Consider the following 24,570-nt stretch of genomic DNA (forward strand, 5'->3'; position numbering starts at 1 on the left):
CATTTATTTATCAAAGTATCTTGAAGTGACATTTATTGTAAACTGGAAGCTTTTACACAAAGATAAGTGCAGCACAAGTCATGAAGCAACTCATGAAAGCTGTTTTTTCAAAGAAACCTCACAAAAAGCAAAATATTCTCTTTATGGCTTTCACAGTCTGAAGGAATTAGCAAAAACATTTTCATAAGCAGCTGACATATTCTCATACTGGATGTAAAGACACTTGGAGAGAATTTATGATTGATATAAATGTTTAAAAATAGACCCTGCAACATCATTGCAAATAATTCATTTCTGTTTTTGTTTTTTTTGGCACATAAAAGATAACATATAGAGTTAATTTATTAAAATACTCTTGGTGGTTTTTGAAATGTAGGAATGAGTCTCAAACAAAACCAAGGTTTTTTGCATATACTGGATACTGGTTAACATCTTTAAAAATACCAGTTTTTGAAACTTTCTTAAAAGGTTCTTGAAAGTAGTAAAACACTGATCTTAGCTATCATTCCAAGATTACAATTTATAAATAATCTACATTTATGCCTGTAGTCAAGCTGCATCTCTCACAGGCGCAATCAGCAGCCTTAGTTTGCACATTGGATCATTGCTTCACGGAGTCACGCATGTTTTTAACTCTAGGGGGCAAAAAAGTGTTGTCAGGTTTCAACCCATCTGATTACCTGTCAATTCGCATCACGGAGGAGGAGGTAAACATTAACCAGCAGGGAATGATTGGGCGTCAGACAACTGTTTCACTTTAAAGAGGAACATGGCGACGAGCTGCAGATCTGTGCAAACTACAGGACAAATTCTGTACAGGTGTTCTAACTATTTGCACCAAACTACCAGGTACGTTCATTTTATCTTTGTCCTTTATAACAACGTAAGAAACAATGTGCAATGGCAGTCATGAGATTTTTAGCTCAGTCAACAAAATACTGAACTTATGAAAAGTTGGAAACCACCCTTATGTATTTTCTGAATACATCTGCCAACATTTACAGCCATGATTTATCTTAATATCTTTTGTTTTATTTTCAGTTAAGATCATGAAAACACACCAAAATGTCAACCATTCCTGCTATGTTGTTTAATGAGAAAATCTCCATAATATGACCCAGTATTTAACTTGTAAATGTCTGTCTTAAGTTTAATATGCATTTCTATTGTTAAAAATAAGTCATGAATGTTATCTAAAACCCATTCGCAAGCCTGCTTTAATCATTCGCTAGACCTCTGAACCTTGCACTGTAAAAGCACACTGCAGACACACGCAGGATTTAGGGCCCCCAACCACATTGATTTCTGCTCTCTTTGATATCTGTGGATTTTAGGAACCCTTACAAGTTTTTGTGAAACAACAGTCTTTAGAATAAAAAATATGACAAAATAGCACCAACTCTCCTTTGTCAATCGCTATGCCTGATGGACGTTAGAAATACTTTACAAAAGCCTGAATCCGAATTTCACAGAAACATCTTTAAAAGATTTGGGACATTATAAGTTTGTAGAAACCAAAGTAAGTCAGAGAATTGGAAGTTAAACTTAATTTAGTCAGTGTGTTTAACAGTATGTGATTTTACTTTATGAATATACCTCTCAATGATTTATTGAAATATAGATTATTTAATTAACTTTTAACCTATGTTTGTATTAGTACAGGATTTTCTTTACTTTATAAAGAATACCAAAATAAAAATAGCTAATCACAACAAATTGCGATTTCAGTATAGTGGTTATGCAGTTACCTATTTCACATAGTGTATTTTTAAGCTGCTGTTGTGGTTTCATACCCTGCAAGTTGTAGGTGGTTTAAACCAGCATAGACGGAGTGGTGCGAACGCTGTGCAAATAGGAAAAATGTTGCAAAAGACAAATGCTGTCATCACAGAAAACAGAGCGATGCAAAGCGAACTATACTGCATGAAACCCACAGTAAACACATCAATTATTCTACCTTACAAAACATATGCAAAGGGTCTTAACCATGGTTCAGGTCCAGTTTAGAAAACCAGAAGGGTGCATTAGCTGGTATGGGCAACGTTTAGGCCAAATAAGAAATGCACACCTACTGTATGAAAATAAAGAAACCAGCTAGTCAGATCCAGTATCAGTACGCCTCATTGGCTGATTGTGAATCTGCTGGGATGATTTTCTAAAAGCAGCTACCAGCCCTAAATAACACAGGAACATGCCTTTTTTTGGTGGTATAGCATACTGACATAAAAACAACGGTAAGAAAGTTTATGAAAGTTCTTAGCACAGCTATTGAAGACTGACAAGATGCATCTGATTTGGTGGACTAAAATAACGTTCAGCTAAATCAGCCAATAACTATATCTAAGAGACAAACAGGTTTAACCTCTGAGAGACAGGGCGTAGTAGAAGAACAAAGAGTAGAAGGAAACATTTTTTGCAATAGAAGTAGCCTAATTGATGCTCCCCTGTATGGCATTCAGAAAACCAAAAGATCTGCCTCTTATTACCCTGGAAACATGAAAAAAATCAAATCTTTGTATGATTGAGCTTAATTTCTAAGGCAGCATATGTGAGGACAATTTTCAATCTTCCATGAAGGGAACAGTAGACAGGAGAAATATTTTCTCACTTTTTAACTTTCATAACACTCAGCTTTTGGGTTAAGCTGAAGACTTTTATGACTGCTTTCTTTGGACATCCTGATAGTAAAGACATTTCTTATATTGGCAATATTCTACGGGTAGACAAACCCAGAAACCTGTTTCATATGGGATTTTAAAAAACACCTTGGCCAAAAAAAGATGGTAGTTTTAGATTTTTCTGAATTTAAAAGCAAAAAAAATGTAATTCATCTGGTCTTTTATGTCTTCAAGAAAGACATGCCTGTCGTTTACTTAACCCTTTAAAGCCCGATCCAAAAATAAAACAAAACAGAAAATTACTTTTTTTTTTGTTTGAAGTCCTTCTTTGGCCTTTTAACAAAATATGTAAAAAGAAAAAATACAAATACATTTTTGATATTAATAATTTATTACTATGCGATAAGTCAAGATAATTTTTTGTGTAGTCTTCTGCCCTCTGTTATCAGGTATATCTGATTGTGTCCAATAGGATTTTGAGCAAAGTTTTTACCATTAAATTATGCAAAAGGTGTCAGACGCAAAACGTTTCAGAAACCATATGTATCAAATATGATACATTTGGCATTACATGGTTAAGGGATTAGAAAGAGTAATCATCAGAATAAAATTTGACTCTCTCGGAGTTCAGATGTTTTAGATGTTCAGAGGTTTTGTGTAGCTCTAATTTCTAAACAGCACATACAGTATCTTCATATGAAGTGATAATAGTCTTTTACAATCTTGTAGTCCATGTATTGTTCACATTTCCTACAATCTTTGTAGAGTTGTGTTATGTTTGCTTCTCTCATCTCATGTCTGTTTAGGAGGTTTTCAGAAAGCAGTGACAAAGGCTGGTTCCGCTCCTTATTTGTGCACAAGGTGGATGCGAGGAAAGATGCCCACTCTAACCTGCTGTCAAAGAAAGAGACCAGCAACCTGTATAAAATCCAGTGTATGCATCGGGTATTTCACTATCATTCAAAGGGATTGTTATTGCCTTTAAGTGCGGGGTTACTGAGGGTCAAACACCGGAGGATTGAAAAAGAAAATATTTCGATATTCTGCAGAAAACCAGCTACATAAATTATGCTTTTTCAATTATGTCTGCAAAACCATAGGGTCTCAGAGAAAACTGCAATTTTCATTACACATCACAAGGAGCAGACTACAGTTAGGTTAATAACATGATGTATCAATTTCATACCTTTTTGTGACATCAGAACAAAAAAAAAATTCTTTTCTTTAGAGTCTCAGATCATAACTGTGTCTATCTCCAAAGGAAAAATTACCATTTTTCTCCAGACTTTGATCTTTTATGCAGCTTACATCATGCTGTGCAGAGATTTCAATTGGAACGTTCTATCAGCCATAGCCTATAACCTTGTGCAAGTGAATCAGTTTTGTATATAAAGTCTTTGCTGAATTGGGGTGTGAAATTACTTTGTTGGAGAATTTGATCATGCATTTTGAAAGAAAACACTAGCTTTTGATAACAATGTTTCTCTCTTTCGTCTTTTTCCCTTCTTTTGTGAAGTTCATAACGTCAAACCCGAGTGCCTAGACGCATACAACAACCTTGAGTAAGTGTGTTTCCCAGTCCAAAATATTCCTTTTATTAACTTTTCTTTCCATCTTATGTTTACTGCTTTGAATTGTATGGCTTTTCTTTCACTATTATAACTGTTTGTTTGTTTTTGATAATATTTTATATCAATATATTAGCTATAAAAGTAGTTTCACTGCAGAAGAAAGGTATGCAATGCAACAGTTGATGATTGCAATGGATTTACTCTTCTGCATAATGTTTACTGGGGTTTCAGGGAGTTATTCACAAGTAACCCTGAGATATTACTAAAGTGATTGTTGGGAAAGGCCAGATGATGCAAATTGTAGAGCTCTATAAATAGCATGGACAAACCTTGGCCTCAACAATGAGCAAACTGTGGACTCTTTCATATGGCTGTTTCATATTTGATATTTAGAATTATGGATCCCCACAAGACAGCAGATTACAGAAGATTGCAAAGTTCTTGTTGTGTTTTCTCGTTTGTTGTTTAATTGTGTAAATGCTACACTAGAAACCTTTATTGGAGAAATGCTTGTAAAAGTCGTTTATAAGACAAATTGCCTTTAGGTAGAACTATCGGACTATGGAGTGGTGATGCATTCCGCTTCTTAGCAGCAGCAGCAGCTGCAAATATTGCTTCCATGAAAAGGTCATCGGGTTATTCTCTCCATCAACGGCATCAATTTAGTGTCAGACTTGCAAATGAAAGCCCAAACTATTTGGTGCAACACAGTACCTTTTGAAAATATTAGCAGCATGAACCTTTTCACTGTTTCTCACAATAAAAGGAAAAACTTAACTCCATATACTGTACTGAAACTAGGTTTCTGAATAGAGATACACAACATTCCTATAAAGTAGAAGATATTTTACATGTAAAACTCTTGAAAGCATGTTATAAATTTTCATTTAAATACCTGAATCAAGATTTTTAAAGAATTAGGCTTTGTTGTAATTATGGCTTAATATCTACTGGGTAAAACAGCTAAGGTTTACACATGTTTTAACTTGTATTCGAATTTGAGTTTTAAAGATTTGCCACAGATTCTCAATAAACGTTTGAATTTTAGACTTCTGATAAGTATTTTCTTTTTATGCTTACCTTGTATTTAACTGCATTCAATCTTCCATTATCTCTGATAAATTCCTTATCCCTTTGTCTTGTCCCTTAAACAACATAATGCCAACACCATTCTGCTGCCACCTCTTGATCAATGTCCCCTAACCATACATGCAGGTTTAGGTCATATCTTGGTAGGTTTGCAGTTAAACCTTATCATCTGTCATTTTAACATGTTTCATTTAACAGTGACAGTATGAAGCTCAAAACTTGGATAGTTTTTCTTGAACAGAACCTTGCTGTTCTTCAGAGTTTATCCCTGACCCACCTGGTGTCTTTGCTGTTACCTTGGCGTTTGGACAGTTTTCCTTTTTAACTTTTAATGCATTCATGCAGCAGCCATATACAGATGACGAATAACACAATTAGAAAGCTGCTATAGCCATTTAGTTGCATTGGATTTTTTTCAAAAGATACCAACACACTTCTTATATTTCTGTTTTTAGAAAAATGAAACCCAAATATCCTTTTCCCTTTACTTTACAATTTCCATAATATGCATTGCTGTTAATACTTGTAAAATTGCAGAATGGAAATTTAAAGATGTACCCTTTAGCAGTAAGTATACAGGGGGACATTATTCTAAATGTTAAGCACAGCATGTGGATTTACTATAGGTTTTTTTAAACTATGCCACAACCCTTTTGTTCCTTAGATAATAGAAAAAGTAAAGGATTTAAGGACTGAATGCTTTAACAGCCGGTTCTGAACATTTTTGATCCCCAGTTATCATTTGATCTTCATTCTTGCATTTTTTCTTAGGAATGAAGGCAATCCATTTTTTTTATCTGATCAAAATCTGAGCTGTGGTGCTAGAAAGTATAACAGTTTTTGTTGACTTGTGAAAAAAGAGGGATTTTATTTGAGCAGAGGGAGAGTTTTGAATCTTCCTTGTTGTATAAAAATGTTCTTTTTTAACTTTGTTATTTCTCTATAGTAAGATTATCAAAGAATATTTGACATGCACATATATGAATAAGTGTTTTTATTTCTTATCTTCCCTTTGTGTCCCCTAATTGATAATTTGACCTGACTGGACAGTATGCCTGTATTATAAATGTAGACAACTTTAAATAATGTTTGTTTTAATTTCCTTTGTTTATAATTGTAATGCTGATGCTAGGGCTGAAGTACAAACCAGGCTCCATCAGGATCAGAATTTCCCCTGTGAGGTTGTTGGCAGCTGGAACACCTGGTATGGAGAGCAGGACCAAGCTGGTAAGCTACTGAGCGCATGAATGGAAGTGATACAGACACAATCAGACTGATAACTTTAATTCATCATGGATCCATGGCAAGAGATTCATTTCTGTTTCTTCGTGCACTAAACAATTTGAAGTAGCTTCAATTTTATCATAATCTGTTTGGCAGTGTGTTACAGTGGCCTGCAAAAGCTCAGATACTTCCTCTGATGAGTCAGCACTTTGTCTTTCCTTTTAACATATGATAATTTTCAGTTTATGGCATACATTAAGAGCATTTTAGAACAAATGAGAGATGAAAATGTGATGAAGGTTCTGTAAGCCCCATCTGTGTGGGTGGAACTGGCTTTAGTGAAGTGCTACAGTGACATCTGCTGTTCTTGCTGCTCAGTGCATCTGTGGCGATACAGAGGAGGCTACCCAGCTCTGACTGAATGCCTGCAGAAATTAAGAGCCAACAAGGTATGATGCAAATAATAATAGAACATTTATTTCATGCGCTATCTTAACATGCAGAAAAGTTTTTTTTATTATCGACTAATAAGAACAGGAATTATTTTTAGGAATATTTGGAATTTCGCAGAGAGAGATCAAAAATGTTGATTTCAAGGCGAAATCAGCTTCTTCTGGAGTTTAGCTTTTGGAATGAACCTTTGCCAAGAAAAGGACCAAACCTCTATGAATTGCGCACCTACAATCTTAAGGTAATTATGTTTTTGGTTCCTTAAGTCAGCTGTTTGACATGTGGTAAAATACAGTAAAATGCCAGTTTTCCATTTAAATTCATAATGAAAGTAGATGCCAGATGTTGCTGATCAGATGACTTTAAGTGACTCTCTGGTAGCAGTTGTGATCATAAAAAAATCAATCAAAAAAATCCATCAAGAAGATTAAAGTAGTTTGCTGTTCGCAAGAATGATAATAGGAACAAAGCAGATGACCTCAAAGAAGCTATTGTTGGTGCTGAACAATCTAGGTATTCATTCTTAAGACCAGTGCTGAAGAGTAAGAAAGAATAAACTGTTCAAGAAGATAGTAAATCTCCCCAGAAAGAGGGAAATATTCAGCAGAACTGCAAAAAATAATGAAATGAATCATCATAAACATCAGGCTTTACAGTTGGTTGAGAATAAGTGATGGCCTGGGCTTATTATCCTGCAACAGGAACTGAAAATCTTGATAAGTTATTAAGATGGTACAAGGTTCGTTTTTAAGCTTGGCTGACATTTAAATATAACTAGGAGAAACACATATCAGATCAAATAATTAACAATGTGCATTTAATGTGACAGATTTAAAGTACACTTTTAAAATATTATTTAAGGAAGTAAGCATATGTTCACTGAGTCCACAGTCGTTTATTAAAAAGAGTTTTGTTTCATTCTTTATTAGCTGTAAACAAAGAACCATTAAAATTAACATAATCAAGGCAAGAAAACTTTAGTCTGTGGGTAATAATCTATATAATGTTTTACTCAACAAACTAATCGACAGAAATAAATGAATTCCTGAAGAGGGACATTTAAAAAATTGAAAAATTAGTAAAACTTTGTGCTGATTGTTGTTTAATTAATCAAAAATTATGATAGATACAGTTCTAATCAATTGATTATGACTATGGTTTTATACACTGCAGTATATCTACGCTCCGGCTGCAAAACAAGTGACTTAGCTGTTGCAGAGACACATAAAATTCAAACTTCCCTGTGCAGAAACAATTATGCATATTTTTCTTTCTCAACATTTTTTATTTATTTACAGCTGCCTATGGTTCCATTATTCCCTCCATAACATTGAACTGTTTCATCTTATAGGAAACTATTTAAGGCAGATGTACCGCTATAAGCTACTGAATCACTGGGAGGAGTTTTTTGACTGCATTGACTTTAATGGAAACTGTTTCAAATGACAGTAAATGGAATAGAAAGGTCACATTTTCCACTTATGCAATTCACACACTAGTCAAATAAATATGCATTTTTTTTTTTTTTTTACCAATTTACATTTCCTAGGCGTAGTGCTGGAGTAAACCTTTCTTATTTAGTTTCCTCTCTTGAATTACAAATATTTCCACCACCTCTGTACTTTTCTAGATTTTAATTGCTGACCTTTTTAAGAGCTTGGGCTGTGTAGTGTAATCTTTACTCATGAGTAATAAAAGGTTTTGTACTCATGCAGCCACTGCTTCACTTAATCATGCACATGGGCTCATGATAAACACACATTTTTCTGATGAGTTTTAAAGCCATAAATGACATTTAAAAAAAGAAGATATTCCTATTGCATTTTTAAATTGATTCAAGTTTTAAAGCTGTTCAAAGCTGTTCTTTCTTTCAGCCAGGAACCATGATTGAATGGGGCAACCGCTGGTAAGACTAGCTTCATTTGCTTAAAAACATGAGTTTGAGTAAGCATGAGCTGTGTCTTTGTGAGTATCTGACTCCTAAAATGGAGCTCTCCCATTACAGGGCAAGGGCAATCAAATACAGACAAGAAAACAACGAGGCAGTGGGTGGGTTCTTCTCCCAGATTGGTGACCTGTATGTTGTTCATCACTTGTGGGGTGAGTGAATGCTTGCCGTATATCATCATATCCAGAGTCTTTGGAAGAGAAATTAAACCTTGTGGGAAAAAAATCACATCAGCCATCTTGTTCTATTTATTCTGGGTTATAGAGCGGAATTATTCAATTGCTGAATCAGTTTAAAGCATATTGCAGCACTCAGCAATATATATCCATGCTCTTGTTTAGATCTGAAGTAAAATCATCAGTGATTACATTTACAATTGTGTTATAACCTGGGCCAGTCCAACGGTGTATGAGCTCTAAAACAGAATTTAATTTGGGGGACCATGTCCAACAACTGGAAATTAGGATCATCACTTGTAAGAACAGTTTTTCCTCCATAAAACAGTAAGAATATAGCTGCACAACATAAGTAAATTGTGATATTGTAACATCCAAGGCTTTCTGTGGTCTTCAGTTTGTTCCACACCATAACCTGTTTCAGCAACAGGCATCTGCTGTGGGGAGACTTTATCTAAAAGGCAGGAATAAGAGTGGTGCATTTGGAATTGCAAAATAAAACACTCACTGCATGCTTAATTTTAGATTGGTATTGACCACCACAGGCCAGTCTGAGACAATTAAGGTTCAGGTTTGAAGGTCACATCTGAGCTGAGCCCATCCCTCTTATCACAGACCTCAGACAGATGGGAAGGATACATAGGTTATTTAATGTTTTATTCATAAGCAACATTGGGATACAAGGCATTTACTCACAGAACAATTTACCAACACCTAGAAAAAAGTTAGGGAAAAAGGTGCTTCCCTAACTTTTATAGATACAGAAGTTTTGTATGCATATCTTGTATAAATGTATTTTCTCTCTGAGGGGGCTTGTGCCACAGCAAAGTGAGTTCATTCCTAAGGTTGGCTTTGACTGCAGCTATGCTTTGAAATAAAAAATAGCTATGAAATTAAAAAAAGGCCAAAGAAGGAACATGGTTCAATATCTATATTTTTGCTTTATAAGCAAAACCTCAACAGGTGGATTCATGTTCAGGTGTCCTGTCTAGACCTCAAGAGCAGAAACCATACCACAGTTTTTTTCTACCTCATTAATGTATGTTACCCTTTAAATTTTTTTTATTGTTTTCTTTCTAGTTTACCTATGATAAAGGAACACTGTTCATACATTTTCAGCTTCATGTAAAGACTTTTAGCCAGTGGAAAATAACCCACTGTTTTAATGAATACCTCTGATAAACAAATATCTACTATCATAAAATGTTTTATAATGTCTCTTGTTATCGACAAGCCTTACAGGCCTAGGTGTTAAACCAAACATTTCTCAAGCTTGTGGGGGGGGGGGGGGGGGGGGGGTTAGAGAAAATGATGCTGATGATAAATAGGAAACACAATAGAGGAACAGAAGGGTGAATAAAAAAAAGCTTAATTTAATCTTTGTTTTTCTCTGTTGGATGCCTGTTTATCACACAACCTAAAAATGGTCACATCTAAAGTAATTTGAATTTTGATTAAAATTAACTTACACCTAATATGATATTTTAATGTTTCCTTACAGCCTATGAAAGCCTTCAATCCCGACAGGAGACAAGAAACTCTGCCTGGCAGAAAGAGGGCTGGGATGTAAATGTGTATTATACAGGTAAGATGACTACAAATACAATATTCTCTTTGCTAATTTGCTGGAAAAAAATATTTTTTTTGGCATTTACTTAATCATATTTAGTTACTTTAACAAAACTGTTTTATGTCCTACCCTGCTAACATAAAACTATTCTGTTAAAGTAACAAAATATGATTGGGTTTGCTATTGATGTGAAAACATACAGTTTATATAAGTGACTTTTATGCCAAGAATTTACAAACTTTTTGACTTGATTTGAATTGTATTCTTAATCTTGTCTAAAAAGATTTACCACATTATGCATGCACTTTTTTTTATTTTTTTATTTACACAGCATTACTGTTAGTTACAAGTTTTCTTCCTTTTTGGTTTTATTTATCAAAGGTAGCTTTCCAAACTAAAATGGTCCAGTGTCAAAACATATCTGCGTCCTTGTTAATATCATGAAATTTGAATTAGCTGCCTTCAAACTGATCTGTATTTTGGTTGATTTGTTTAACAGCCTTTTTACCACTTTACTTGTAAAATCAAGAACTTAGTTAAATAGAACCTTTCGGACATTCAAGAACCAATCAAACACATAGACAATATATATCATTCTGAGGGTTAAAAACATTTCTTTAGGCAGCCTACTAAGTCTGACCTCAGATCTGGTTGAAATGCTGCGCTATAGCCTTTAAAATTATGTCAAGTTTGACACAACCAGCTTGTAGATATATGGGGTAATAACTTTTCATAAAGGGCCTTGTTTGTTTTTAAAAAATGCTTTGTGTAGGTTATTTTGTAGCCTTTATAATTTAAGATTAATCAGAGGTAATCCAGGTTCATTAAACTAAAAGCCTGTGGAGAGATTATTTCCAATTATTTGCATTTCAAGCTTTACTCCACAGGCAAAGGAATGATATTTACATAAAATCACTTAAACAAGTGAACAGGGTGAAGAAAAAAAACAAGTGAGGGTTCTAGCATCTGAATTTTTTTTTTCTCCTACCTCTGAAAATATTTAGGGGAATTAATTTAACACTAATTTGGAGATTTCAGGTATTGATCTTTTCCCATAATAAGGAAATTATAGAACATACCTTGATAAGTGAGTAAAATTTTTGTCTTTTAAGGCTTTGTTTAATGAGAGGCTACCCAGTTAGGGATGTACCGGTAATAACAGGTTCAGGGTTAGATAGGATAATTTTGGAAAAGAGATTAAGAGCCATTTGAAATAACTTTAGATATTGAGAACACAGCTTCCTTTCTTAATTCATGTAATGCCATATTATGTGTTTTTATCTGTTCCCAGTGCCTTTGTTGAGGAGCATGGAGTCCAGATTAATGATTCCTACCAAGAGTTCACCTTTACAGTGAAGTTTTGACTCTAACTACCAGCAACTGAATGACTAAAACTCCCCAACATCCTCATCCACCCCCCAAGAGCTGAGTCACCTGTGTGTTAAGTCTGCTGGATGATCCATGTTACATCAGTGTCTTTCTTTGTATTCACACTCCAGCTAGTTTAAAAAAAAGTAATGATGTAATTGTGCACTTTGGGGAATTTTTCAAAGTGTATATGTTTTCTTCCATACAACTAATCAAATATTTAGAGGGAACTATGCTTTAAAATGTCCAACTCTGATAGTTAAACTGATTATTTAGACTAAGATGCCTTGGGCAACAGTTGAGCTCTTTGGGCGATTAATCATGATATGATACCAGTCATTACTATTTTTTCAAGTTTGAACGGTTAGTTTCATGCAACTTTTATAGCATACTTAGAAAATTGTATTGCATACTGAGTAATTTTTACAGCATACTAAGAAAAGTACCTCATGTTATGTACTCATTGTCAACTCATCTGGCTGTTTGGTTGATTGTGTACAGAAAGCCCTGTCACTGTACCAAGTGGAAATTCACACCCTCTATTAAGATGTAGTACTTTTCAAAATAAAAGTGGACTTATGTAAGCTTAGAAATACTTTTGAAGATTAATACTTTTAATTTGCTAATACTGATAACTCTTTGGTAAAGTTGGATTGATTGAAATATGTTATAAATCTGAAAATTATTAGGCTTTTACTTTGAGATAACACCAATTTGGAAAATAGTTTCGCTTTTTTCTTTTTTGTTTTTTGTTTTTTTAATCTTTACTTTTACAATGTTTTTTTTTTTTTTACAGTCTGTCAATGTTATTAATAGTTATAGATAAATAACCCTTGAGAAGAATAAGAAGTTAATGTCTTCTGGAACAAAATTTGAATTGATTGTGTAGATTTCTCTGAAAACATGTTTTCTTTTGTTGATGTATAGAATCATGAAATGTTAATCACCGTGAATTAGCTATGTAATAGTTACATCTATTAAACTGCAGGTGACTGTCAACAGTGTGACTCACTTTGAGTATCAGCAGTTTTTATTTTCATTTTAACTGAGCAAAAGTTATGATTTACATCTTAATTTTTTTTAAAGTATTGTCTGTGTGCAAGGTGCTGTAAAAGCTGAGCTCATAATTTGCACCAAGATAAAAGGTAAATATCATCTCTCTCTCTCTCTCTCTCTATATATATATATATATATATATATATATATATATATATATATATATATATATATATATATATATAAACCTGAAATTATAAAACAGAGGAAACATTTCATTGCTCGGCTGGATGATTGACTGATCAACCGGTTTTTATATTAACCTTCTCATGATTAGAATTATATGTAGGCCACCTTTAACCATTTTTGGACCATTGGGTTTTTTTTTTTTAAATCGTTTCGAATCTTATACATATCTTTTATCTAAATTGGGCACTCTTGTAATTTTGAGTAGCAACACTATAGTAACTCATAAATATATAAAGGCATAATTGTTAAATAAAGTTTGATGTTTTTGATAAGCTTATAAAAAAAATAATTTCTTTAGAAATGGAAAACAAATGTCAAATTAACCTTTAAACTATTTTCTTTTATTTTGAAATGTCAAAACGGAAATATAATATCAGCTTTGGAAGCGCACGTGCCAAACCTGTAGCTTTAAGATGAGGGGGCGTGGCTGCGCTGGTCAGCCCCTTGTTTTTGAATATACAGTAGTTCAGGGAGGCTGCTTTGGTCGGATGTTTTTCTCGTCCTGTGAGAGGAGCCCAGCGGGATATTAGTGATTACAGCGGTCTGGAACCTTCCTCACTCAGGTTCATGTTTAACATTTGAATGATAGAGTTCAGCTAGAAATACCTTTTTTTCTGCGCTAACAGCTAAGTGGAGAAGGAACTGTTCGTTAGCAGGAAAATATGGACTTGCACATTCTGGACCACAGACTCCGGGTCACCAGCATATCCAAGAACGGGCTGATCAGTTACACCCACCCTCTAATAAAACTGATATTTCTCCGCAACAGGACATGGTGAGTAGTGTGGCTGCTAAAGTGGTTGTGAATCGGTGTGGTTAATCCAGATCGGAAACATGAGAGAGGAACACAGCGCGTGCTTATTCACTGGGTGGCTGAGCTGTTGTTTGTCTGTTCATGCCTCTCTGCTGCTGCAGGTGATCAGCTGCACTGCATGAAGCTGTTGACTTCAGTGCAATTTAGATCCTCTCATTGGTCCTTTTTAAGAAAAACTTGCGAGCTTTGACTAACCGTTTTTTTTTTTTGCCTCTTTTTTAAATAAGACATGCTGCTGCATCCTGCTTCTTCTGTGCAAAGGATTTCAATAAAGGGGTTGGTCTTTTTCTGTACTTTAGAGGAAGAAACTGAGTCCAACCTGCTTGTCTTATAACTAACATCACTATGTATGTATGTATGTGTGTGTGTATGTGTATATATGTATATATATATGTGTATATATGTGTATGTATGTGTATATATATGTATGCATGTATATGTACATATATTTATATGTGTATATATGTGTGTATATACATGTATGTACATATATGTGTATAAACTAGGGATGAACGATATAATCGGCCCCCTATCGGTATCGGCCTGTATCGGCCTTAAAACTGAAGATCGGACATCGGCCACCCCACCGATATTTAACCCGATATTTGATCAGCTTCTGAGTTTCTAAAAAAGTCTAAAAAAAAAAAAATAAACACTTCTTCTTCCTCAAAAACTTATTTTTTACAGACTTAAAAACTGATATGCTGATATATTGCCATTTAAAAACACCATATCAATCTCTTTTACTAATGAAATATTGCTATATGTCATCGTTATGCTACGAAATCCCCCGAAAATTCACGAAATTTTGCCATATTTTTATAGGTTGATATATTGACGCGGTATCGATCTATTTTACTAACAAAATCTCACAAGAATTTGCAAAATATCACAAGAGTTTGTAACAGAACGATGAAATTTCACGAGATTTTGAAAGTAAAATAGATCGATACTGCGTTTTTAAAAATCAATTTGATATCAGCATATGAAAATATATTTGAGTATATTATTTTTCAAAGTGTCAGAAATGGATAACAAAACTGCTATTTTCAATGACTACTTATTTTTGTCCAGCTTTAACATCGGTATCGGTTATCGGCTACATGAGTTTTAAAATATCGGCATATCGGATATCGGCCAAAATCCCAATATCGTGCATCCCTAGTATAAACGTGTGTATATATGTGTATGTCAAGGCCGAAAGGCACCAGAACCTTTGGGTCAATCTACACGGTCCCAACAGAAACGAGCACAACATCCATGTTTACCAAATAAAGACAAACTACACTTTCCTGCAGCCTTTGCTACAAATAGATGCATATATTTAAACACCTGTGCTGTGTAAATAAAAGGTATAGTGGACAAAATTCTTTCAGGTTTGAGTTCAGGTTTGATATTTTAATGTACCAATATCCACATATTATTTCATGAATTTTTAAGTTATTATTAAACTAGTTATTTATTTATGATTTAACTGAATACTCCTAGCTGACTTACAGAGACGCATAATTTTATCTTTACCCCAAATAATTCAAAATTTAGTTCTGAAAAGAGCATTAATTCTGTATTTATCATCTTTAATGATTGAATATTGATGTGCATAATCAACCACAGTGTTTCTGTTGTCAACTAGTTTTTAATATATGAAAAATTTAAATGTTTAATAAGTTTGTATATTCCCCTTCAGACTATTACTGCTGCCATCATCTGTATTAGAGGGACAAAATGCTAGGGGTGGCCAATGATTGGCTAAGGGTGGCCATGGCCACCCCTGGCCCCTAGTCTAGCTCCGCCCCTGAATATGTGCATGAATAGTGGGCCAGCTAAACATCTGTGTTCTGTCCACCGTCCCTGCTCTGTCACTATGCTGATGAGAGCATGTAAACCAGAATAAGGAAAAAGTAGCACACGCTTGGTACTTGATGTTTGCTGACAAATTTCACACTATTATTTTTGAAAGACGTGTCTCTCTATTCATGCTTTTTAATTAAACCTTGAACGTTTTAGTCATGTCACAATTAACAAATTAATGTAAGATTTGGTATTTTATGACATAGATGCACACAAAATTTTGCATAGTCATGCAACAGTCAGTTGTCCTGGGTCAACATCGTGTTTGGTGCAGGTGCAGCTCTGGCTGTCTCGTAAGGGTTGGTTTTCTTTCTACTAAGTAAATGTCTGACTCTCTTCTCAGAGTTTACTTCCATGCTTCTCCTCTATTTAACTCCATCTGCTTTCCATCTTTCAAAGAACTCTAACCAGCTTCAATTTCCCTGAATCCCCGCAGCATGAGGCCACCACCACCGTGTTTTCCTATAGAGCTGGTGTGTTGGTGGGGATCAGCAGTGTTATTTTATGTTATTTTTATCTGACAGTATACTTCATGTAAGCCAGGATGTTCCATTTTCCATCAATATTTTTATTATTTTCAACCATTATACATACCGTATAAACAAATACAAGAACCATACCAAAAAGAAAAACAAAAAACAAAAAGAAAAACACACAAATACCCTCTCAGATACACATCTGCATTTGAATACTCTTACACTTTTTTCAGCAAAAGACACAAACTAGTAATAAAGGCTCCGATATCAACCAGATTTCCAAGCTGGTGTTATTTAATTGTCCTCGTCGTCTTCAGATAAGTCCATACCTTCCACAAACGTCATAAAGGGTCCCCATATTTTTTCAAATAGATCACCTTTTCCTTTTAGGAGATGGGTTATACGTTCCAGGGGTAAAGTTGTCAACATTTGTCTGACCCAGTGTCTGATAGTTGGTGCTGTCGATTTCTTCCAGAAAAGTGCAATTAGACGTTTAGATTGTAACAGACATATATCGATCAATAACTGCTCACATTTGGTATATTTAATATTTTTGGGATATAAACCCAGAATGAAAAAACCAGGATCCAGAGCAATTTCTTTTGAAACTAGTTGTTCTATAGTTTGTTTTACTTCTCTCCAAAAAATCCTAATTGCCCTGCATTCCCAGAAGCAATGAAACAATGTACCCTTTTCGTCAGAGCATTTTGTGCATGTGTCTGGTATATTAAAATTATACCTGTTTAATTTAACTGGTGTAACATAAACTCGCATTAACCACTTATACTGTAAAAGCCTTAAGCGTGAATTAATTGTTTGTTTATGAGCCTTGGTGCAGACAGACTGCCACTCCTCCGCTGACAAATTTATCCCTAAATCCTCCTTCCATGCATCCAATTTTAGAACTGAATTTTCTAATGAATTTGAACTTATTAATTTATAAAATTCTGATATTGCACCTTTGCTTGAGCTATCTTTGCAGGCCATTTCTTCTAAATTGGATTTTGGTGGTTTGGTTATATCATTATTTTGTTTTGTCCTGATATAACTTCTAAGTTGAAGATATTTAAAAAAGTATTTTCTATGTATGTTAAATTTTTGCCTGAGTGCTTCAAATGACATCATATAAATTGAACCTGCTGGATACAAATCCTGGACTTTGGCTATTCCATTAAGAGCCCATTGTTTAAACACGGCATCTGATCTACCTGGACTGAAATCACGGTTTCCCCATATTGGAGTGAACTGTGACAATGTAACTGACTCTTTTGTAAATTTCTTTACATCGTACCAAACTTTAATCATATTTCTAACCATTGGGTTAGGATGTTCCATTTTGTTTATTCCCAATCTGAGCTCTTTTTGAGATAAGGGAGCACAGGTTCAGAAATCCTTAAATTGGACCTTTTTTTTTTTGTTGTTTTTGTTTTTTATAAGTTCCTTCTCTTTCAATTAGTTCAGATTTCAGGATTTTACAACTGTCCTTTTAATGTTTTCCACCCAAACCTTAAGAATTACTGTGCTGACAGCACCTCAAAGTGATATTGCCCTTGTTTGGGTCTTCATTTTAATTGGACAACCATGTCTTAATAGTTTTGTCAAACGTTCTTTATTTTTAGATGACAGAATAGTTCTAGGTGATATGTTTATAACTGGTTTAAAGCTAAACCCATCTTTGTCCCTCTTCATTCTGTTTGTTTAAATATGTTCTCTGAAATGCCTGTGGTGCTTTAATAGAGCAAGTGTGTACATACTAAGATTGTACTGGACAAGTGGACTCCATTAGGTAATTTCTAAAGACAAATGATTGCACTAGATTTTTGTTTTGGAGTATCAGAGTAGAGAGGAACGGTTGAAAAAGAGAGAACATTTTAATTATTAAACTTGCACATCACAACTGTTCATTTTTTGTTTGTCTATCACATAGATTGTCACTGTATTATAACAAAATGTGCAAAAGTTCAGATGACTTCATGTTGTTAAGGGTGCTGTTTGCTTGCATTGTTGTCGCATTAAACGGCAAGTAAAGCGTCAACGACAAACTGACAGGAAGCTACATTAAAAGATGACTGACTTAGACCGTGAGACGTCTCTTTCCGTGTCCGTTCATGCCTTCATGCCTCTTGGTGTTTTGACTCATAGTATTGAGTAATAAAAAAGTTTTGACATGCCTGTTATGAATAAAAGTATGTTTTTAATGTAACGAGTCCACTGTTCTATTTACAAAAATACTTTTACTAGTTATCACACTTAATTGAGGTTTAAAGTATTTTTTTTGATAAGCATTGCATTGTTGATAGGGTTAAGCCATGCTATTTACCCCATCCCCACCTGTTTCTGACAGCTGGTTGTATGAAAACATCCTATTTGGTTGTTTGGGGTTATTTTTGGTTGGAAAAAGCATGCAAAATTATAATATGGAAACTAAATCTCCACGGATATTTTTAGAGCAGCATTGTTTTGAAAACCTGACATTGTACTTTCCATTTCAGCTTAAAATGTTGATTCAAATAGCAGTGATATAATGAAGTCTAGGATTATAAGTCAAGGTTATCAAAGCACACTGACGTTGCATCATCACTCTTACACAATAGATGTGTTTGAAATTGTTTTATCAGTTTGTATTCTCTGTTTTTCTCCTCCCATATGTAAATCTACGTTTGATTAAAGGAGAGGGGGTCCGGAGAAAGTTGAGCAAAAACAAGCCTGATTTGCCTCCCTTCCTCCTCTCCCCCCTCCTTAACTTCCTCTGTTCATTAAAGAACAACTCCTTCGCCCGAGCTCAGTGGGTCTGACAGCAGTTCTGAGAGGAATTTTAATGAGCGGCTCACTCACAGCCTTGCAAATTGCATATGATTATGTGGTAGTTTCTTCTTAAACATCCATTACAAGGGTTTTGGCACAGGCCAGGAATAAAACCACCTTGCAGAGTTTATTTACCCTTCCACTAATATAAAAAAAATTATGAATAATGGATCTAATCCTTTTACAAGCTCCTGGCAACGCATTCATTATGCATTCTCAAACACTTTGCTTATAGTCTTCCATTGTCTCCAGATCGGGGGGGGGGGGGTTATTATCAGAGGCTAGTATGTTGGCCTTTCTGCATTGTGGATGTAGCCCTGCAGGCACAACACAGTTCTCCTTTCTTCTGTTGGGCTGCTGAATAAGAGCACGGCTTTGAACAATGCGTCAGCTGAGCCAGAAACCCAGTTTTCTACTTTTATGCTTCACTGATCTTCTGAAGTTGGGGCACTCGCTCCCAACTCTGATAAAACGTATCTGTGCTCTCTCAGAATAAGCCATGAGTCAGTTAGGGATGTAAATGTATAGCAGGGTTTTATACAGTAGGGTTTTCTACACTACAATAGTTTCCCATACTCTTCTTAAAGCTCCAACGCGGCTTTATTAGAGACCAGTTAGCTCATGATGATTTCATGGCTTTGTAAGCATTTTATATTTTAAGCCACCATATTTTATAACATAATGATAAAAAAATCAAAAGAATTAACACAGAATATGTAATAGAATCTCTTTCCAAGCATATGTTATTAGAGAACCTTTATCTGATCATTTGTCCATTTTTTTTTTCTTAGACATTGTTTTGGGTTTCTTCCTCTCCTCAGTATGTTTTCTCAGCTGGAATATCCATTGTAGCTGCTACCGCCCGTTGCTTTGTACGGCCAGATCAAAGTCCAGAGTCTTGTGTGCTTTGGTTTTCATCTCCACTCTTTCTCTACCTGTTGCTTTCTTTGTCTCTTTTGGTTATTTTCCTTGTTGCATCAGAGGAAGGAGTTTATTTTTCCAGCCCATTACCACCAACAGTTGCATTAGGCCCATGTATTGGAGTGCTTTGCAAACATTAGGACTTCACAGGGCTCCGTCTCATCCCAAATTTTCCATGTTTCTCCGAAAACAAACTGTGGTTAACCTGTCTTTGCCATCACAACATTTACCTTTTCTTTTTTAATCTTCAGTCCTCTCTAAAAGTATTTTTTTTACAGAGCATAAGAAAACAATAAACATCAGAAAAAGTTGATGTGCGTACATTCTGAAGGAATTATTCAATATATCAAGGGAAAAGGCTATTCAAGCCCACCTGGGTTTTTTTTTTATTTGACTCTCTTGTTAAGATGTGAGTTAACTTGGATTAATCACGTTTGAATATTCATTTTCACTTGCCAAGCTCAGATGCATTATATGGAAGACCTGTTAAAGGAATAAATCACTTGAATCTGATAACAATAGTAGGCTGCATAAGTTTAAAAAACAACATAATACCATTAAGGAAATTCATAAACTGATGAAAACCAGAGTATTTGGCCTCAGTCAGCCTGCAAAGAGTGGCAAAGCCCTTCTGAGTATATATGGAGCAGTGCCGAGCCTTTCTAAAGGTGCCCGGGCTACCAAAGTTATTCTGAGCACATCAAACGACTCATCCAGGAGGTGAAAAAAGAACAACATCTAAAGTAGGCTATAAAAATGCCTTAGTCAAGGCTGTTGATCATGAATAGAAACAACATTCCTTTCACACCACACCTTTGGAAGGCTTTTTACCATACAACAGTCCGGGTTATGAAGTGCATCGTGCCGGTTGAACCTATTCCAGACACTGACCAGATAACTACACCGTGGTGCTGCTATAACTACTAGTCTGTGTATGGTTCACCATAGATCGGGTTGTTTGCAGTATGAACGTATACTGGGTCAGAGTACCAAAAGCTGGAGTAAAGGAGGTGACTTAAAGGGGAACGCTGTTTTTTTTTTTACATTGGGCTCTTGATTTTCCGTTATTACATCATGTTCTACTCACCCATTTGAGTTTTGTGTCATTTGGAGCTGTTCTAAAGATATTCCGTTAGGTGAGTAAAACTAGCAGCAGTTCAGCGGACAGGATGAATGAATGGTAGCCGGCATGAGCGGGTGCTGCATACACGCGCCGCTTTGTTTTAAAAAAAATAATAGATATAAAAAATATAACCGCAGATGTCTGGGGGACAGTGATTTGCCTACATGTTATGAATGCTGGCGTAATTTATAAAGAATAAATTATGAACAGTTTAGTTTGTGCCTGCAAGTCGTTTCCCATAGGAAGACGTTACTTGGATATAACCTAATGGAATATCTTCAGATCAGCTCCAAATGACACAAAACTTATATAGTTGAGTAGAACATGGTGTAACAACGTAAAATCAAGGGCTCAATGTAAAAAAAAACGGCGTTCCCCTTTAAGAGTAGCATAATTGAGTAGAAGAGCAAATTAAGATCATCTGGAGATTAACTTTTTAGGATACCTTGTTTTGCTTGTGAGGGTAAAAAAAAACACATTCTGAAAGAAAAGCAGCTTTTTCTCAACTATTGGACAACAGCCCATACATTATTATCTGGACTACAGATTGCACCTCATTGTAAGCTGCACAAAGTTTTTTTTTTCTGCACTTGTATAAGCTTCACCGTGCTATAAACCGCTGATATATACTGAACTGTCTCCCACCAACCTGTAGGGGGAACTTGATATGCCGCTCCTAGAATAGGGATGAAGAAGAATACTAGCTCCTGTTAGCGTGTTGGCTCATCACAGTACGAGCTTCTATTGAAAGATGGGGCTTCTTAGCTCTTTATTTCATGTCTGCAGGTGTTGCGCCGTCTCTTCATTTGTTTCACAGCATTAATGTGACAAATAAATGTCAAAATGTGTGATATTGGAACACTAATTCTCCGTCATGCCTGCTGCTACCGTTGGCTTGTGTAAATGAACATTAGCCCCTTCATGTTTGATTTCCAACTCTGACTTGCATCTTTTAACTTTGCGCTGCAAGCTGGATTGTCGCGAGATCTGAGTTTTCAGTCTCACAAAAAATCCATCTTAAAAGACCTCCATCTCGTAACAACCAGCAAGTCAGGCCAATGACATGCCAGCAGTGTTTTTTGGCACGGGACATGATGGCACTCATAGGGGCGTTGCATGACAAACATGGCTACCCTGAAGGACACGTCTGTTGATACCACAGTTGACTTGGTTTTAGCTAAAATAGCGTCAATTTCTTGTTTAAAAAAGGAGCAAAGAGAGGTACTGTGCATTTGTAGATAGGAAAAATGTCTGAGCTTTTCATCTGACAGGATATGAAAAACGTTTGATTTATCAGCTTACTCTGGTAGTTGTGAAAATCAAGAAGCTGCAGACAAATCCCATTATGGTCATCGTGTCTCCGTTGATCACTTTCATGGATGACTGAGTCGCCGAAGCTAATAAGTCTAAAACATTATGATTCGCTGCTATGATTGGCTAAAAACATATTATGGAAGGCAAGTACTCTCTGGCATGTCGCCCAATAAGCTCATATTATTGTACTAAATGTCGCTCCTTTTCATGGACAGACTGAACGGCAGCCATCACAGATTGATAACGTTGAACTCAACTCAGTTATATACTTATCAATCTGGCTACTGTGAGGCTATCCGTTCACTGGAGGATAAGAAAAATATGCAGAAAAGCAGCACCTTTGCATAAGCCGCATGGTTCAAATCATGGGAAAATAGTAGGGGCTTATAGTCTGGAAAATACGGGTATTTATTTGGCCAATATCTGCTGTGAGCAGTATAATAAAGGCATATTAAAAAGAACTAAGACTCTAAGAAACAAAAGTCGTGTAGACACTTCACTTGAGACCCAGGCCTGAATTATAAAGAAAACCTGTAGGTTGAGCAAAGCAGGGAAGACTACCAAGAGCCATGTCTGATCTAGTCTAGATAGATATTAGTTTGAGGAAAAATTCAAAGACCTGTTTGTAAATACATGGATAGTATATCAGGCTATGAAAGTGATGTTAAGTACTTTGTTTTGCTGTTTTCCTTTCAAGTAGTCAGCACTGAGCTAATGCCTCTCTTATCTGTCTAATCTGTACTTTGCAAACAGGAAACCAAATACGCAGTCGTTTCACTGATGTGGTTCTTAAACATGACTTCACAACAGAGAGCTGAGATATTGCTTTAACTCACTTGCCTCACTCGCTCATGCAGGGTCGTGGCACCTGCAGGAAACTGCGAGCTGCGGAAGGTGAAGATTCAGCAGGAAACGAGAAGGGCTTTTCAACACAATGGGCTGGCGGAGGCTGCTAACACAGCTGGCAGTTACTGTTACGGTGTTTTCTCTCCGTCTTTCCCTCTTTGTCTCTCAGTGGTGTCATTGTCTAATCCCATGGCAGGGATTGCTCTTTGCTGAGTCAGGAGTTTTGTCATTGCGTCCATGCCTCTGCTCTAATGTCTCTTGCAGACTGATATGCTGAGAAGGAAGGTATAAAGATGTTAATGTTTATTGTTGTAATTTATTAAACTCAAGATCGTTTATGGTTTTTTTTTATATGTCATTAAAATTTTACTGTTGGATAACTGACTATCTAAACTTGGATTTATTCAAAATCAAAGCAATAATTACAAAATTAACCAAAGGGAACAAACAAAGCTGGACAAGTACATGTATTTTTTGAGTACTGCAGGTAAGAGTGGTATCTTGGATCTCACTTTGCTCTAAAGAACTAGTAGTTTGGGGGATTTTTCTCAAAAAATTTTAGGAGATGCTTTTGAGAAGACATTGAGGTTCAAATAGGCATAGCTACTTATTAGGTGCAGACATAGATTTGGTAACCAAACCCTTGAAAAGCCCTAAAAATTCTTAGTAAGGCCGAGGTCACAGCCATTACATAACTAAGAAACATTTAGGCTTAAAATTTCCTCTTAAAAAGGGTTTATATTTGTGGGCTGAGTGCTCCACAAGAAGCTGCTGTATCCTGTGGTGTCTTTGTGATCAGCGATTTAGCACTGTGATTCCTAACCGGTACCCCTAGTGGTCCACGAGTGCATTGCGAGGTATACATGAAAATATTTTATTTTTTAGGTAGTAAAATAAAATAGGGCTGGGATCTGTTCTGCTTTGTGGGGACCAGAAATTGAATTGGAAACTTAAGCAAGCTTTTATCAACCAAAAAAAAAAAAACTTTTTCTTATATGTTTGAGTTCACCTTCAGTTTTGACAAACATCCAAACCAAGCAGAGGAACAGACTGGATGTAGAGAACAGCCTGGTATCCGCTGTTTTTCACACTGAGCTATCAGGGCTCATCAAAGCAGCTCAGGTGTCTTGATTAAAACATAGAAAAACTAATTAAGTCAGC

General features: G+C 35.6%; 2 protein-coding genes across 2 annotated transcripts in view; both read left to right on the forward strand.

Moving 5' to 3' along the window:
• The first annotated feature begins 692 nt into the window (after nucleotides 1–692).
• nipsnap1 (nipsnap homolog 1 (C. elegans)) lies at nucleotides 693–12,160 on the forward strand. The gene is made up of 10 exons (XM_038293601.1): nucleotides 693–849; nucleotides 3,425–3,552; nucleotides 4,135–4,180; nucleotides 6,411–6,505; nucleotides 6,881–6,951; nucleotides 7,053–7,193; nucleotides 8,827–8,858; nucleotides 8,958–9,052; nucleotides 10,578–10,661; nucleotides 11,938–12,160. Exons 1-10 carry the CDS (start codon nucleotides 770–772, stop codon nucleotides 12,000–12,002), a joined length of 837 nt encoding a protein of 278 aa, XP_038149529.1. The 5' UTR covers nucleotides 693–769; the 3' UTR covers nucleotides 12,003–12,160.
• A 1,541-nt stretch (nucleotides 12,161–13,701) lies between these two features.
• castor1 (cytosolic arginine sensor for mTORC1 subunit 1) overlaps nucleotides 13,702–24,570 on the forward strand; it is a 33,820-nt gene continuing 22,951 nt past the window's right edge. Inside the window, exon 1 of the mRNA XM_038293613.1 lies at nucleotides 13,702–14,034. Coding sequence (XP_038149541.1) covers nucleotides 13,922–14,034 — 113 coding nt within the window. The 5' untranslated portion in view covers nucleotides 13,702–13,921. The remainder of the gene's footprint in view (nucleotides 14,035–24,570) is intronic.

This window comes from Cyprinodon tularosa, unplaced genomic scaffold, assembly GCF_016077235.1.
Source record: "Cyprinodon tularosa strain WSP-4 unplaced genomic scaffold, ASM1607723v1 ctg109, whole genome shotgun sequence".
NCBI classification, from domain to species: domain Eukaryota; kingdom Metazoa; phylum Chordata; class Actinopteri; order Cyprinodontiformes; family Cyprinodontidae; genus Cyprinodon; species Cyprinodon tularosa.

Bases quoted from the DNA above. Each gene is read 5' to 3' on its own strand.
- nipsnap1 (XM_038293601.1), top strand. From the start codon at position 770: ATGGCGACGAGCTGCAGATCTGTGCAAACTACAGGACAAATTCTGTAC. The intron at 850-3,424 runs GTACGTTCATTT...ATGTCTGTTTAG, and splicing joins TATTTGCACCAAACTACCAG to GAGGTTTTCAGAAAGCAGTG. The intron at 7,194-8,826 runs GTAATTATGTTT...TCTTTCTTTCAG, and splicing joins TGCGCACCTACAATCTTAAG to CCAGGAACCATGATTGAATG.